The sequence below is a fragment of the Ailuropoda melanoleuca genome, chromosome 5, assembly GCF_002007445.2.
Source record: "Ailuropoda melanoleuca isolate Jingjing chromosome 5, ASM200744v2, whole genome shotgun sequence".
In the NCBI taxonomy this organism is placed as follows: domain Eukaryota; kingdom Metazoa; phylum Chordata; class Mammalia; order Carnivora; family Ursidae; genus Ailuropoda; species Ailuropoda melanoleuca.
In genome coordinates, this window is record NC_048222.1 from 106,249,329 (window position 1) to 106,264,324 (window position 14,996).

A 14,996-nucleotide genomic window follows, 5' to 3' on the forward strand; every position below is an offset into this window, starting at 1 on the left:
TAATATCTATTTGACCTAGGAATGATCTGCCAACAAGTGTCCTATTAACTACTTATGCTCTATTGTGGTTTCTTTGGGGTTGTGGGAGAATAAAAATTATGCATATGGGATTAGAGTTGGCAAATACTGGAAGTAATAATTATTCCTTATGCTTTTTTGTATTTCCAAAGTTTCCTATCATGAATACATGATGCTTTTAAAACCATGAAATAATGTTAAAATAACCATGAAACCAGAATATTTGCCAAACACAAATAAACTCAATTAGTAATATTCCATTTATAGTTTTTTTTTAAATCACTGTGTACAAGTCTGGGAACCACTGCCTTAAATACTCAGATTCAGGCTCTGCAAGAGGGAAGCAATGAGCTCTCAGTAACACAGTGCCCTGTTTGGGAGAGGAAGGGAAGAGGCATTTTGAGGTTCTCTGAAAATTCACAATCTAGTATAAATATTGAACATAAGGAACCTCACTTATCTGAGAGGCAGGGGAATACTGGAGGCTGAGGAGGTCACACTAGGATTTAATGCTAGCTTATCTCCTTAACAAACTAAGAGGGTTTTAATCAGTTGATGAATACTGGTGTTGACCTGAGAGATCATCAATGTCCTCTCCAAAATAAGTTCTTGTGAGAAGACTAAAATCAGAAAACTGCCTNGTCCAGTAGGAACCACTAACCCTTAGAGCATCCAAAATAGTGTAGGAGTGACCAGAAAGGGCAATGGCTTCAAGACAACTGACCTTTCTTCCACCCACCCACCCACAAGCAAGCAAGATGGAGGAAGAGACAGGAAACTGCTATCATTATCTAAATAGGATAGAGGNTGGCCTCTGTGAGAGAAGCTACAGTGCTGACAAGCAGACTATGCTGGACAGCTGAAGAGTGAGGAAGATCGGAAGAAAACTTCAAGGGGAGAGGCCACCAGGTGACTAGGCAACTCATGAAGCCACTAAGAGTCCCGTGATACCAGGAACCCTGTGTTTAAAGCAGTCTGGCATCCTTGTTAAAAGGACAGGCTTTGAAGTGAGACAATTAAGAGTAGAGCCTGGCTTCACTATTAACCAGCTCTGAGGCTGTGAAAATGCTCTGCAACCTCCCTCTGCCTCAGTAACTGAAGATGTGATATGAGTATGATAATATGAAACTCACAGGGTTGCCAGCAAGGTAAATACGTGTGCTTTTAGGATTAAATTAGCTGATGTATATAACTTGCTTATTAGTACACTACCATCCACATACTAAGCTCCCCCAAAATACTATCAGTTATGGTTTTATTTATTTAATTTAAAAGCCCTTTATTGACTCTTTTAAGTATGAGACACTCCTAGGTGGTAGGAGATAGAGTGAGTGGGTTAGCAAACAGTCATGGACCTTGCCTGTCTGGAGTTAAAAATCTTGTGAGAGACACAGATTTTAATCAAATAATAATACGAATAATACAATTACAAACTTCAGTAAGCATAATGGAGAAAACATGCGAGAACAATAACTCTGGGATCTTGTATTGATCTAGTTTGGTGATAGTCACAGGAGACTGTTGGGAGACACACAAAGGTGGAATAGAAATTACTGAGGTAATGGAGGGAAGGAGAGGGGAACATGCCAGGCAGGAGGAACATCTTGTGCAAAGGTTCTGAAATGGGAGATAGCAAGGTGTATTTATGAAACTGAAAGAAAGCCAAGGTTGTTAGAGATGGAGGAGGCGGCAGGACCAGAATGTTCAGAATCTTTTAGGACATAGTAAAGAGCCGACATTATTTTAAGAGCATCAGGAAACGATTGAATAGGAAAATGTACAAAAATACATATTAAAAATATTATTGTGGCTGCTGTTTAGAGTTAAGATTGGAAGGGCCAATGGGGCGCCTCGGTGGCACAGCGGTTAAGCGTCTGCCTTTGGCTCAGGGCGTGATCCCGGAGTTATGGGATCGAGCCCCACATCAGGCTCCTCCGCTAAGAGCCTGCTTCTTCCTCTCCCACTCCCCCTGCTTGTGTTCCCTCTCTCGCTGGCTGTCTCTATCTCTGTCAAATAAATAAATAAAATCTTTAAAAAAAAAAGATTGGAAGGGCCAAGAAGATTATTTAGGAGACTAAGATTTTTGTGTCGACATAGGTGATAATTTTTTCTAGATTCTACCATTAGATGGATGCTATTTCCACAATAGCCAAACTGTGGAAAGAGCCCAGATGTCCATTGGCATGAATGGATAAAGAAAATGTAGTGTATGTATACAATGGAATATTACTTAGCCATCAGAAATGGTGAATACTTGCCATTTACATTGACATGGTTGGAACTGGAGGGTATTATGCTGAGCAAAATAAGTCAATCAGAGAAAGACAATTATCATATGGTTTCACTCATATGTGGAATATAAGAAACAGTGTAGAGGACTATAAGGTAAGGGAGGGAAAATGGAATGGTCAGAAATCAAAGAGGGAGATAAACCATGAGAGACTCTTAACTATGGGAAATAAACTGAGGGTTGCTGAAGGGGTGGTGTGTGGGGCGATGTGGTAACTGGGTGATGGATATTAAGGGGGGCACGCGATGTGATGAGCACTGGCTGTTATATGCAACTGATGAATTGTTGAACGCTATATCTGAAACTAATGATGTACTATATATTGGCTAATTGAATTAAAAAGAAAAAAGAATATGCTAAAACTATAAAGATAGATGGCAGAATGACAGTTGCCTTTGAAGGGGAGGGTAGTTAACCAGCAATGGGTATCAGGGATCTTTCTTGGGTGATGACAATGTTCTATATGTTGTTAAGGGGTTGGATGATATAGCTATAAACATTTGCTAAACTCATTAAACTGTACACTTAAAAAATGCTTCTATCTACGTGAAAGAAAGAAAAAAAAAGGATAGATGCTATTTATTGAGACAAGAAACCCTGGCATAGGACAGATTTTAGCACGTAGACTTTGAGAAGCCTATTCGTTAGCTAAGTGGAGTTCTCAATTAAGCAACTGGGTTTCTTGATTTTGCCACATTTTGTTACCTCTAAGATGTACACTTGCATATTTTAATGTTTCTGAAATTAAGCTATGTCTTATAATCAGTGGTATGCCATAGTTATATTTCTAGTCCTTTATGTTTCTTAGTGGTGTGTAAATTGATGGGGCCCTCAACATCTGTAATGTCTTAGATCCCACAAAATATTGTTATTGCTAATAATAATAATAACAGGGAAGACCACCATAACACCAATTAGTAGCTCACAAGTGACCAATTAACAAAAACTTATGGTCAGCATCCAGTAGGAACCACTGACCCTTAGAGCATCCAAAATAGTGTAGGAGTGACCAGAAAGGGCAATGGCTTCAAGACAACTGACCTTTTTTCCACCCACCCACAAGCAAGCAAGATGGAGGAAGAGACAGGAAACTGCTATCATTATCTAAATAGGATAGAGGCTGTACCAGCATCTGTTAAATGGAGATCATCATAAGAATAGTAATAGCTAATGCTTAAATAATACTGACTCTAGACTGGTGTTCTTCTGAAGACTAGATATTCTTCTAAAGACTTTGCTTACATTAACCCATGTAGTCCTCATAACAACACTATAATGTAGACAGTTTTGGTATGATACCGAGCTGGAAAGAGGTTTGCTAACTTGCTAGGTCACACAGCCATCGGCAGACCCAGATTCACACCCATCGGCAGACCCAGATTCACACCCAAGCAGTGCAGCTCCAGAGCCTCTGCTAACTACCACTACTAACTCTAGTGAAGAGAATTAGCTACTTGGTGACCTGGGAGCAATACAGAGTTACGGAAATTTTGTGTGGGCTTTTGCCATAGAATGAGACCTAGGACACATACATGGAAGATCTTCAGATTTTTACTACACATACGGCTTGGGGAGGAAGGGGTAAGGAAGAGCTCTTATTCTGAGTTCTGAGAACAGTGTTACTACCTCTGAATCCAATGTGACAACATTGGCTTAGCAGTGCATTAAAAGGATGTGCTCCATAAATAACAGAAATTATCAATGCCTGCAACAAAAGTTAAATTCTTATTTTTATCTTGGGATGACATATGTAATAAAATAAAATAAAAACATGTTTTAGAAGCTAGAACATGTTTTAGAAGCTATATGATTTCTAAAATTAAAAGTGCTTATCTGTAATCAACTTTGATTTTATGAAGGAAGGTACAATCATTCAAAAACCATAGTGCCCTTGTTTATATAAGCTCCCAACCTCTATTTGTGTTACCTGATGGCAAATACTGACATGAGCGGGACTCTGAGCTAGAAGCCTTCCATGTGGGTCTGCTGTTAGAGTTAGCACTGTTTCTTATTATCCTAGCAAGTGCAACAGTCCACCGACTTTATGTGTTTCTGCTTAGTCTTCAGGCAGCGTACACCAGTAAGAAAAGTGCCAGTTCTACATTTACCACTGTTGAGATTTTAGTTTAAGTCATTTTATTTTGCCTGAAATGGAAACATTTGTTTTTATGGAAAATACAGTACTTTATTGAAACTAATAAGCATAATCCTATCAAATAACATTACTAAACATCTTTTTTTAAACTAAAGGAGTTAAAAAGATATAAATATTGGGGAGGGGAGAAACCTTAAGTGCAGTTCTATCTTTTCACACTAAATAGCTGCGATTATTGTTAGTTTTTTCTACTTTAATTTTCTTTATGGTTTCAAAGAGAGAAACTCTGATCTATTTGTTTCCTTATCTTGTTCATCATGGAAAGCTTCAGCATTGTATTTTATTTAGCTGTGTGATTTCTCATGATACAACGCTGCATCCCTCGCCTCCCTTACAACTCCGGAAGTGCCCCCCCCCGCCCCCGCCCTGCTGCCTGAGGGGCTCCCCTCTCAACTTCCTGAAGAAGTATGACTGAGTGAAAAAATAGAGTGGATTCACTCTTCAGCACTGCTTTATAATAGTTCCAGCTTCCCCTCTGCTCTTGACAGATGATGTTGGCAGATGTGGACATACATTTCACCTATGTAATTCTAAATCTATATGTAATCTTTTTAAAAAAATCTATGTGTAATCTGTTCACATATGTGAGCAAATGTGAGCCTGTCTGAGTTTTTGTTTATATTGTTTATTAGTTATGTGGGAACAATTTTGAACTTTCCCTTTTAAAAGGAGACAGAAAAGTCCCTAATATGTGTATAATTGAAAGATGCAATGAACATGTTATTTATCATTTTCTGATTCTCTCATCATTTCTATTATTACTGAAATAATACTAGATGAAAATTGATAACACATTTATCTAGAACATATAAACATGGTGTCATATAAATGCTTTCTATATCTTATATCACTTAAGTATTAGGATTATCCTAGCAACAATTTTATGAGGCCAATATTATCACCTGAAGGTAAACTGATTTGTTTAATATTTCACAGTCTCTTAGTGGTGATTTGAACATTAGGGCCCAGGTCTGTCTATATCAGCTGGGGTCCAATTAGGAAATAGAAACTACACAGTAATTTGAGAAGGAAGAAGTTAATGTAAAGAATTATTAATTATGATCTGCTACTAAGGGGTAAAAATAACTCTAAAGAATTGAGAAGAGCACATACAGGGAGTGGCCGGTACTCCTAGGTCTGAGGCAGAGCACCTAAGGGAAGAACAAATTGTAAAGAAGACCTTCTACCCCTACCCCGCCCCCGCCTCTGTGGAGCCACATCCTGGAGAGGACATAGCTCTAGCCCAGCGAATGGCAGAGAAGTTCACCAAGGTAGCAGGCTAGGGGAACTCACAGGAAAGCCACTTTCTGGGGTTCTTGGGGAGCTGTCCATAAGGAGGTGTCACACTGTGGAAGGTGCTGCGCCGTGAAGTTGGTAGGCAGCTCCCAGTGTGTGTGCGTGTGGTGGGGGGTGGTTCCAGGAGACATCCCCCAGAAAGTGCCCTACTCTGCCTGCTACTGTGCACTGTAAGAGCCAACAGAGAGAAGTACCAAGAACCAGGAGGAGCCCCTTCATCATCTAGTTCCCTTCTTGGCTTTCTATGGAAGATGCTTAAAATTGTGCCTTATGGCAAAGAAGTGTTCTAGTCTCACAAGCAGGACAGGGGCAGGGGGATTAGGAGTGAGATAATCGTTTGATACCTGGCACACAGCCCACCAAAAATTCTACTTTCTTAGACATTTAAGCATTATGTCATACTACTTTATACTCACTATACCAAAAATATGCTGTTTAACAAAATAAAGGAATAGAAGAAGAAAGAAAGGGAACTAGGAAGGCAAGAAAGAAAATGTAATAAGGTTATAAATGAAGATTTACATCAGTATTTCTCTCTTATTTGAAATGTTTCTAGGTAGAGTCGTTGCTCAGGAGATGGTCTTATTGAATTTTAGGCACTGGCTTACCAACCAAAAACTGAAGTTGCAAAGTTGAGGCCCAGGGTCCAAAACCAAAGATTTTTCACTCTACAGTTCAAATTATTTTTTAATTCTAGTTTCCTCATCTACTGGTTAATGCAGGTTATGTTTCATTGACAACCATTTGTTTGCAAATCAGAGCTTCTTTAGATAATCCAAAGCCTAATGGCATCATTTATAGGCTGCAAGATTTAGGCAAGTTATTTAATTTCTCTGGGCCTCAAATTCTTTATGTAAAATGGAAATAATAATGGGATATGCCTTACAGATGTTTTATGAAAATTCATTCTATTAATGTTTAAGATCACTTAGAACAATTCCTTGCATATAGTAAGTGGTATATGAGTATTTGTATATGTATCATTATATTTTCCTATAGACCATAGCCTAGAAATATTAATTCAGTCATTCCTCAAAATTCAGTCATTCCACTTTGAGGAACTCTGTGTTTAGTCAACGTCTTTGTCAGATTAATCTGATTTCATTGTTTAATGGCAATTAGAAATATATATGGTTACATTATGTATAATATGAATGCTGTTCATTTGTTACCTTCCTTTTTACTATACCTATTAACAATACTGCTTTAAATTTATAGTGTTTGAGATGATATTTGTAGATCCCTTACTCCTTAATTTTTGCTAGGAATATCTGAACAGTAAGATTTTTGGTGAAGTACCTTTGGCTAAAGAAAACCCACATTGTCAACATAGCCATTAGCATTCATATTATTAAATAGTTTTTAATTTGCATCGCTTACAAGAAACACATTAGACACAAATTGTCTAAAATTTTAAATTTTTTAATATTCTTTTTTTTAACAGAGGACCATCAGAAATATTCTGAACTCATCAAGAAGTTCAATGCGATTGAAATGTTATTTACGCTTTATCCTCCTCAAGGTGCCCACGTGCGTAATAATATACGACTTAAGTCAACTTGGCTGAGACCCATAGTAAATGGGGAAGAAGGATATAGATATATAGGTAAGATGCTGAATCTTATTATTTCTTTTTATAATATAGAAGGAATTACCCTTTTTAGAACTCTTATTTGTCACTTAGATGATGTAGGATAATACATAGGCCCTATAGAATATTCATTTCAGTTCTTAAGTATTATGCCTGCAATTTAACAAGTGACTATTTCAGTGTGGAGGACCATAGGGGAAGGGAGGGAAAACTGAGTAGGAAGAAATCAGAGATGGAGACAAACCATGAGAGACTCTGGACTCCGGGAACCAAACTGAGGGTTACAGGAGGGGGGCAGTGGGGGTTTGGGATAACCAGGTTTTGGGATTAAGGAGGGCACGTGTGATGATGAGCTCTGGGTGTTATACGCAACTAATGAATCGTTGAACACTACATCAAAAACTAATAACGTACTATGTGCTGGCTAATTGAACATAAAAATAAAAAAATATGACTAATATAAAAAATAAAAATTATAATAAATAAATAAATAAATAAAAAATAATAAATAAAAAAAAAAAGTGGCTATTTTACACTTTGGTGCCTCCTCGAGAATAGTGGAAACACACTGTATTTTTTCTTTCACCTGATGATGGACATTTGTGTTACTTTCAAAAACGTGATACTATACGGAAAGTTACCATGAACATCCCTGCACAGGACTGTGTCTAAACAAATGCTTGCATTTCTTTTAACTAAACTGTTTTCCAGAGTAGTTCTATCATTTCATATTCCCCATCAGCAGAGATCTGAGAGCTGCATTCGCTCTATAGCTACATCAGTACTTGGCCTAATCAGCTTTTCTGATTTCAGCCTTTCTAATAGATATGTATTGGTATTCCACTGTGGTTTTCATTCACATTTTTCTAGTAGATAATGATATTCAGCGTGTCTTTATGTATTTGTCATTGTATGTAATCACTGGTGAAGTGTCTGTTCAAATCTTTTGACCATATTTAATATATATTTTTTATTTGTCAGAGTTGGAAATCCTTTAGATACTCTGAATATAAATCTTTTAACATATATTCTTTGAAAATATCTTCTCCTAGTCTGTGTCTTTTCTTTTCTATCTTTTATTAATGTCTTTTGAAGAGAAGTTTTTAATTTTGATGAAGTCCGGTTTACCCCTGTATTCTTTATGTTTTTACTCTGAGCCAAGATATATCAGTCAGACTGCCAGTCACAAGGTTTTCTTCTAGAAATTTTATACTTTTGGGTTTTATATTTCAGTGTATAATCTATCCTGAATTATTCTTTTTTGTACTTAGCTCAAGGTATAGGTTGAAGTTTTGGTTTTTTGTTTTTTTTTTCTAATTTAACGTGTTGGTATCCAAATGTGCTGGTGGATATTTGTTGAAAAGACTTTCCTTCTATGAATTAACTTTGTATTTTGGCAAAACCAAATAGACAAGGAAGATATACAGATGGCAAATAAGCACATGACAAGATGATCAACATCATTAGTGATTAGGGAAATACACATTAAAGCCACAGTGGGAATACTCACCTGTTAGAAAGACTAAAATAAAATTTGAAAATATGACAACGCCAACTGTGGCAAGGATGTAGAGCAAACGAAACACTCATTCATTGCTGGTGGAAATACAAAATGATACAATCAATTTCTAAATACTTTTGTACTTTCTTATAAAGTTACTCTAACCATAAACCCAGCCATCTTACTCCTGGGTAATTACCCAAGAGAAATGAAAGTGTCTGTTTACCAAAAACTTATTTGTAAGTTGTATATAGTTTCTTTAGTCCTAATTGCCAAAAAGCTGGAAACAACATAAATGTTCTTCAACTGGTGAATAGATAAACAAAATTTGTTACATCTACACAAGGAAATATTTTCAGCTATAAAACGGAATGAACTATGGATACACACAACAACATGAATTTCAGATGCATCACGTTAAGTGAAAGAAGCCAAATTCATAGGCTATACAATTTAAATGACACTTTGCAAAAAGGAAAACTATAAGGACAGAGATCAGTCCATGATTTGCGGGGCTTACAGCTGGTGGGAGGGTTTGATAACAAAGAGGCAGCATGAGGGAGTGTAGGGTGATGGAATTATTCTGTCTCTTGATCATGATAGTGGTTGTATGACTCTAAAGAGTGAATTTTACTGTAAATAAAATTTTAGAAATAAACATGAAATAAAAAGAGAGAATAATTTATATGAATGGCAAACAAGTCCAAAAACGATGTGCATTGTTATTACTCATTAGGGGAATTTAAATTAAAACACAATGGAATACCACTATGCTCTTACTATAATGGTTAAAATTAAAAACTGAACAGACCACATGTTGTCAGGGATGGGTAACATCTTTAACACTAATATTCTGCCGGTGCAAATGCAACATGGTAAAAATACTTGAGAAAATAGTTTGATATTTTCTTAAAAAGTTAAACATATATCTATTTTATGACCCCACCATACCACTCCTAGACATTTACCCAAGACAAAAGAAAGTATATGTCCATATAAAGACTTGTACATAAATATTCATAGATCCCACTTTTTTTAAATCAAAGACTCAAACTAGAAACAGCTCAAATGCCTATCTACAGGTGAAAAGATAAATAAATTGTGATATATCCATGCAGAATACTTCTTACTCAGCAATAAAAAGAACAAACTATTGACAGTATTGATGCAGGTAACAACATGACTGAATCTCAAAAGAATATGCTGAGTGAAAGAAACCAGACAAAAAAGGAGGACAAGAGTATGATTCCATTTATATAAAAGTCTAGAAAATGCCAACGGAACCTTATGACAGAAGCAAATCTGTGTTTACCTGGGATGGGGGTGGGGAGTGGAAGTGAAATGTGATGGGTTGCAAAATTTGGGGCACGATAGAAATGTTTATTACCTTCATTGTGGAGATGGTTCCATGTACGTATGCATATGTCAAAATTCATCAAATTGTACACTTTAAACAGGTGCCGTTTTCATTTATACTTCAATAAAACTATAAAAATAAAGTTGAAAACATAAATTTAAAGAATCAAGATAGTGAAATTTGTATTTTAGTAATATTTTTGAGACATGATTTCTCTTTAAGTTTTAAAACCAGCATTTTAGAACTTAACTATGGAGAGCCACAGATTTAGTGCAGTCTCGTTGGGCTAGCGCATATAAGAGCATACTTAAGTGCTCTTTTCTGATAGAACATATAGAGGAAGAAGAGGAGGGAAAGAGAAGGAAAATTATGAAAAAGATAATTGAGGGTTTTAGGCTCTATAAGATGAATCAAGACCCTGGTTGCGATTTATCTTCTCTTTGCTGTTTTCCACCTGAACATTACCACAATGTGACCCATATCATTCTAAGAGATTTGTGTTCATTGTTTATGGCTCATTTGTGAACACTTGGTACAAATAAAACAAACATAAAGGAAATATGCAAGAGGCAGTATGTTGTAAGTTAAAGACTCCATCTTCTGAGGTTCCATGCTTATCTTTTCCCTTTTTAGTAAGTGACCGAGGTCTTGCATCTTTTTGAATTACAGTTGTTATTAAACTGATAGACAAAATAGTTTGCAGCGTTTTCCTTGAGTAAGATTAGTCTATTACAGGAGTGCTTTCTGAAACTCAGTATCTGCTCCACTAGAAACATTTTAGGGAAGATAGCTCTGGGAATTTATTATGTGTCCCAACATTAATAATAATCTACAATGTAAGCACTCCTGTATATTGATTTCACTCTGTAGATTTAGAGAAGTATCATCAGCAAGAACTGAGCAGTAGTTAACAGAATTACTGAATGCTCTATAGATGCCATGGGTTGCCAACAAATTGTCTCGTGTTGGGACCATACATATTCTAAAAATATTCATTATATCCATGTTTTTTTACATCCTATAATTCCTATCACAGTAGTTTGAATGTCACTAGAATGCAGCATATGTCATGACTTAAAATTGCTTAATATATACAAAGCATTTCTTCTGAATCATAATTTTATAATTTTAGATCAATGAAGTAAAAAAAATGGCTTTAAATTTTTCTCCAGGAACATATGTTTTGTCAAACTTACCTGGTCTTATGGCTTGTCACAGACATGCTGAACTTGTTTCTCACCTTCATTAAGTTTTTGTGACTTTGGTGGATTCTCAACCTGGAAGCTGTAGATTATATTAAGGAACTCCTGGAATTCTAATGGGAATACCTTGAAAGGAGTAGGTTAGCCATTATCTTTCAAGAAAATCATTTAGAGAATACAAATGAATGATTAAATTACTTTCTCAAACATGATGCATTCTTAACTGAAATCATATTATTATATTAATGTAAGGTTTCTAATTAGTTCAGATCCTGAATAATGAGCAAAGACCTCTAGTTCTACTTCTTTTCCATATGTCCTTTCCAGCCCTCCATATAGTAAATTTTACTTACCCTTATAACATATGGTTATTTAACTTACGTAATTAATACTAGAACTTACTTCCTGTCCTAATCACTGTTTTGTTACCCATTATAAAAGTACAAGATATCTTTTATGCTATTCAGCTTATTCCAATGCCTTCAGGCAAGACCTGATGTACATTAACCAAATGAGAATCCCATCTTTAAAGACTCTGCCAATTAAGTAATTGTCCTTGACAGTCAGGTCTGATTTTTGATGATGATCTCTCTCAGAACTTTCTACTCTGCAACATAAGACTCTTTTCTTACACATGGTTCATTGCAGTTGTAACTTTTTCACTAGCCACAAAATTAAGGCTATGCATAGATTAATAAGAGCCTTTCTTTTTCAATAATAGGCCTTTTAAAATATTATTCCTCAGAAACCTTCTTTCTAACCTTAATGTCTTCTGGCACTTCTCTCTAAACATTTTTCAAATTTTCTCATTTCTTTTAAGTGATGGAATTCAGAAGAAGATACGATAATCCAATATATCTAATATATTGTGAATATAATCCAGCTACTACATGTTCTGCTTTTATCTTTGCACTTGTTTTAAACTTTTAAAACACACATCTCAGGGGCACCTGGTGACTTAGTTGGTTAAGCATCCAACTCTTGGTTTTGGTTGAGGTTTTGATCTAATGGGTCCTGGGATCAAGCCCCGTGCAGGGCTCTGCTCTCAGCAGGGAGTCTGCTTGAAGTTTCTCTCCCTCTGTCTCCACCCACCTCATTCTCTCTTTCCCTCTCTCTCTCTCAAATAAATAAATAAATCTTTAAAATACACATCTCAGCATGTGGATTTCTATCCATCATTACTCTCTCCTTTTTTGGCCATATTTCCTTTAATTATTGATAGGTGTGCAATTTATTTTGCCTTCTTATATTTGGTATCCTGACTTGTCCTGATTATCCTTAACTTATTTAGGATAAAGACATTTATTAAGTTTTGAACCTGTTCTTTGGGGTGTTCTGTAAGATTAATTATTGAAAAATGAAAAACTCAAATAAATCCTGATTTGAGGGCAGCTTCATATACTTTAAATGACTTATGTATGTGCAAGTACGGGAAATGGTCTATTATAGTTTGGATAAGTTTAAATGTACTATGGTTAGTTCAGTGTCTTGCTTAGCTATGGATTACCTGCTTGCTTGAGGAGAATAATATCACTAAAAACTATATTTTATATTCAACTGGACTTATAAAGTTGTTTGAGTATATACCCATTGATCTCCATTTTTACCAACTATAAACTGCCAGCATCTCCACTTGCATCTTCTTTAATGTCCCTTTGATTTTCTTTATTAGGGGAAAATTATGTGACTATGTTTTCATGAGGGTAATTGCTGGTAGAACAATGGTATTTTATTTTTAAATGATGGTTCAGTTGGTTAAAACTTTCAACATTTATATATTCACAGAAATGACTCACAGAAAGATAAAAATGAGTGCTATATTGTATCTGGTGAAAGTTTTTCAACTGTGGGCAAGTTATTACAAATTCTTTAGGATAATTATTTAAGTCTTGCTCATTTAATAGAATAAATGTATTCTATGTGAATACCATTTTTTCTTGGACTTCATTGATCAAATCAGAGATATGTCTCCCACTCATCCAGTTTCACTAAGCAGGTTGGAAACATTTGAGAAAGACAATAAGATGTGGCATCAGATCTATAAGCTAAAGAGAATGTGAGTTGCATATTTAAATAGTTTACCACTCAATATTTCCTCACTTTTTAAAATGAAAATTGTAGGATTATATTTCATTATTTGAATTCTGCATCCATTTATTCAATAAGCATTAACTGAGTATCAACTATTTTCTCAGCAATAAAGCTTGAAGAATAACTTAAGCCTAATCCCTCTCCTAGAAGTGTTCATATTCTAGTCGATACAAAGCACTATCAGAGTTTTGGCTCAGTCATTCCCAATGAGCACTTTTATTTGTCTATGGGTCAAACAAATAGCTACTAAATTAAGATCTTAAAAAAAAAAGTCTTGGGAGAACATCTCTAAATGACAAAGGATGACAGCAACACTCAGAAGCTCAGTATCTGAAATAAAGACTCCAAGCTCAGTTTGTTGTCCATCTAAGTAAAGGAGAGTTATGCTGGTTAAACAGTCTTTCTTGGCAAAGCAGACTATTTCTATAATATAGGGTTTGGGGGAAGAGAGGTAGCTAGCCCCCAAGATGGACCCAATGATCCATGCTTTTTTGGAAATACACATTCTGTATCAGGGTTGGTCTTTGTTATCAACAGAATACAAGCAAAGTTATGGTATTTTATCTCTGAGGTTAGGTCATAAAAGATTTTGTGGAAGATTTTATGGCTCCTGACTGCCTTGCTCTCTCTTAGATAAGCTTCTCTGGGGAAAACGAGTGGCCATGTGATAGAGGTCTTCAGCAGACCTGTTGAGAGGTCTTTGTGCTAATGAGTTGAAGGCATCTGCCTATAACCAGTGAGGAGCTGAGGTCTGTGTAACGGAACGTGGAAGCGGAGCCTTTACTACATCAGTCCTTCAGATGACTGCAACCCCATGAGAGATTGTAGCCTAACCCACATAGAAAATCCATTCCAATTCCCAACTCTCAGAAATGATGTGAGACAAATGCTGTTTTAGGCTTCTAATTTGGGGATAATTTGTTACACAACATGCAAGTTAATGATCAGTGGCTTTTAGCAGTGAAAGTGAAATGACATAAGATTTAGGGCATGATTCCTCAGGAAAGACCAAGTTGCTGATTGACTGGCCTTCAAACATGTGTAACTAGAGAGACTTTTGTTCATTAGTTAATTTTCGAAAGTAGGATCTCTCACCTATTGGTTGGTTTTCAGAAGTATGTTTCCTGAATTGAGCTATCACTGTTTGATAAAACAGGTTTAAAACTTGTTCTGGGCATTATTTATCACTATGGCTAAAGAATTATAATTGATTGGTTAAAGAGGCTTAAAAATAACCTGTAGTTTTAACTTATTACCATAGCTGTAGAACTGTTAGACTTTTCTTAAGAGTATGAGGAAATGTTATTCTCAGTAAATAAGCACTTAAAAAAACCCCAAGATTTCATGCTAATTGATATAACAGAAGCAATTAAGTATAATTGTGAGTCCAAGAAAAGGGAATGACTACATCTGGCAGTATGAGAGATGATTTTATAAAGATGATGACATATGAGTTGTTCTTACAACACAGGTTACAGTTACTAAGTAAAGAATA

At 35.8% G+C, this 14,996-nt stretch overlaps 1 protein-coding gene across 1 annotated transcript in view; it reads left to right on the forward strand.

Annotated features, from left to right (window-relative positions):
- Window positions 1–14,996, forward strand: part of IQCM (IQ motif containing M) — a 452,018-nt gene that overhangs the window by 369,571 nt on the left and 67,451 nt on the right. Inside the window, 1 exon segment of the mRNA XM_034661734.1 lies at window positions 7,204–7,365. Within this exon segment, the coding sequence (XP_034517625.1) occupies window positions 7,204–7,365 (162 nt within the window).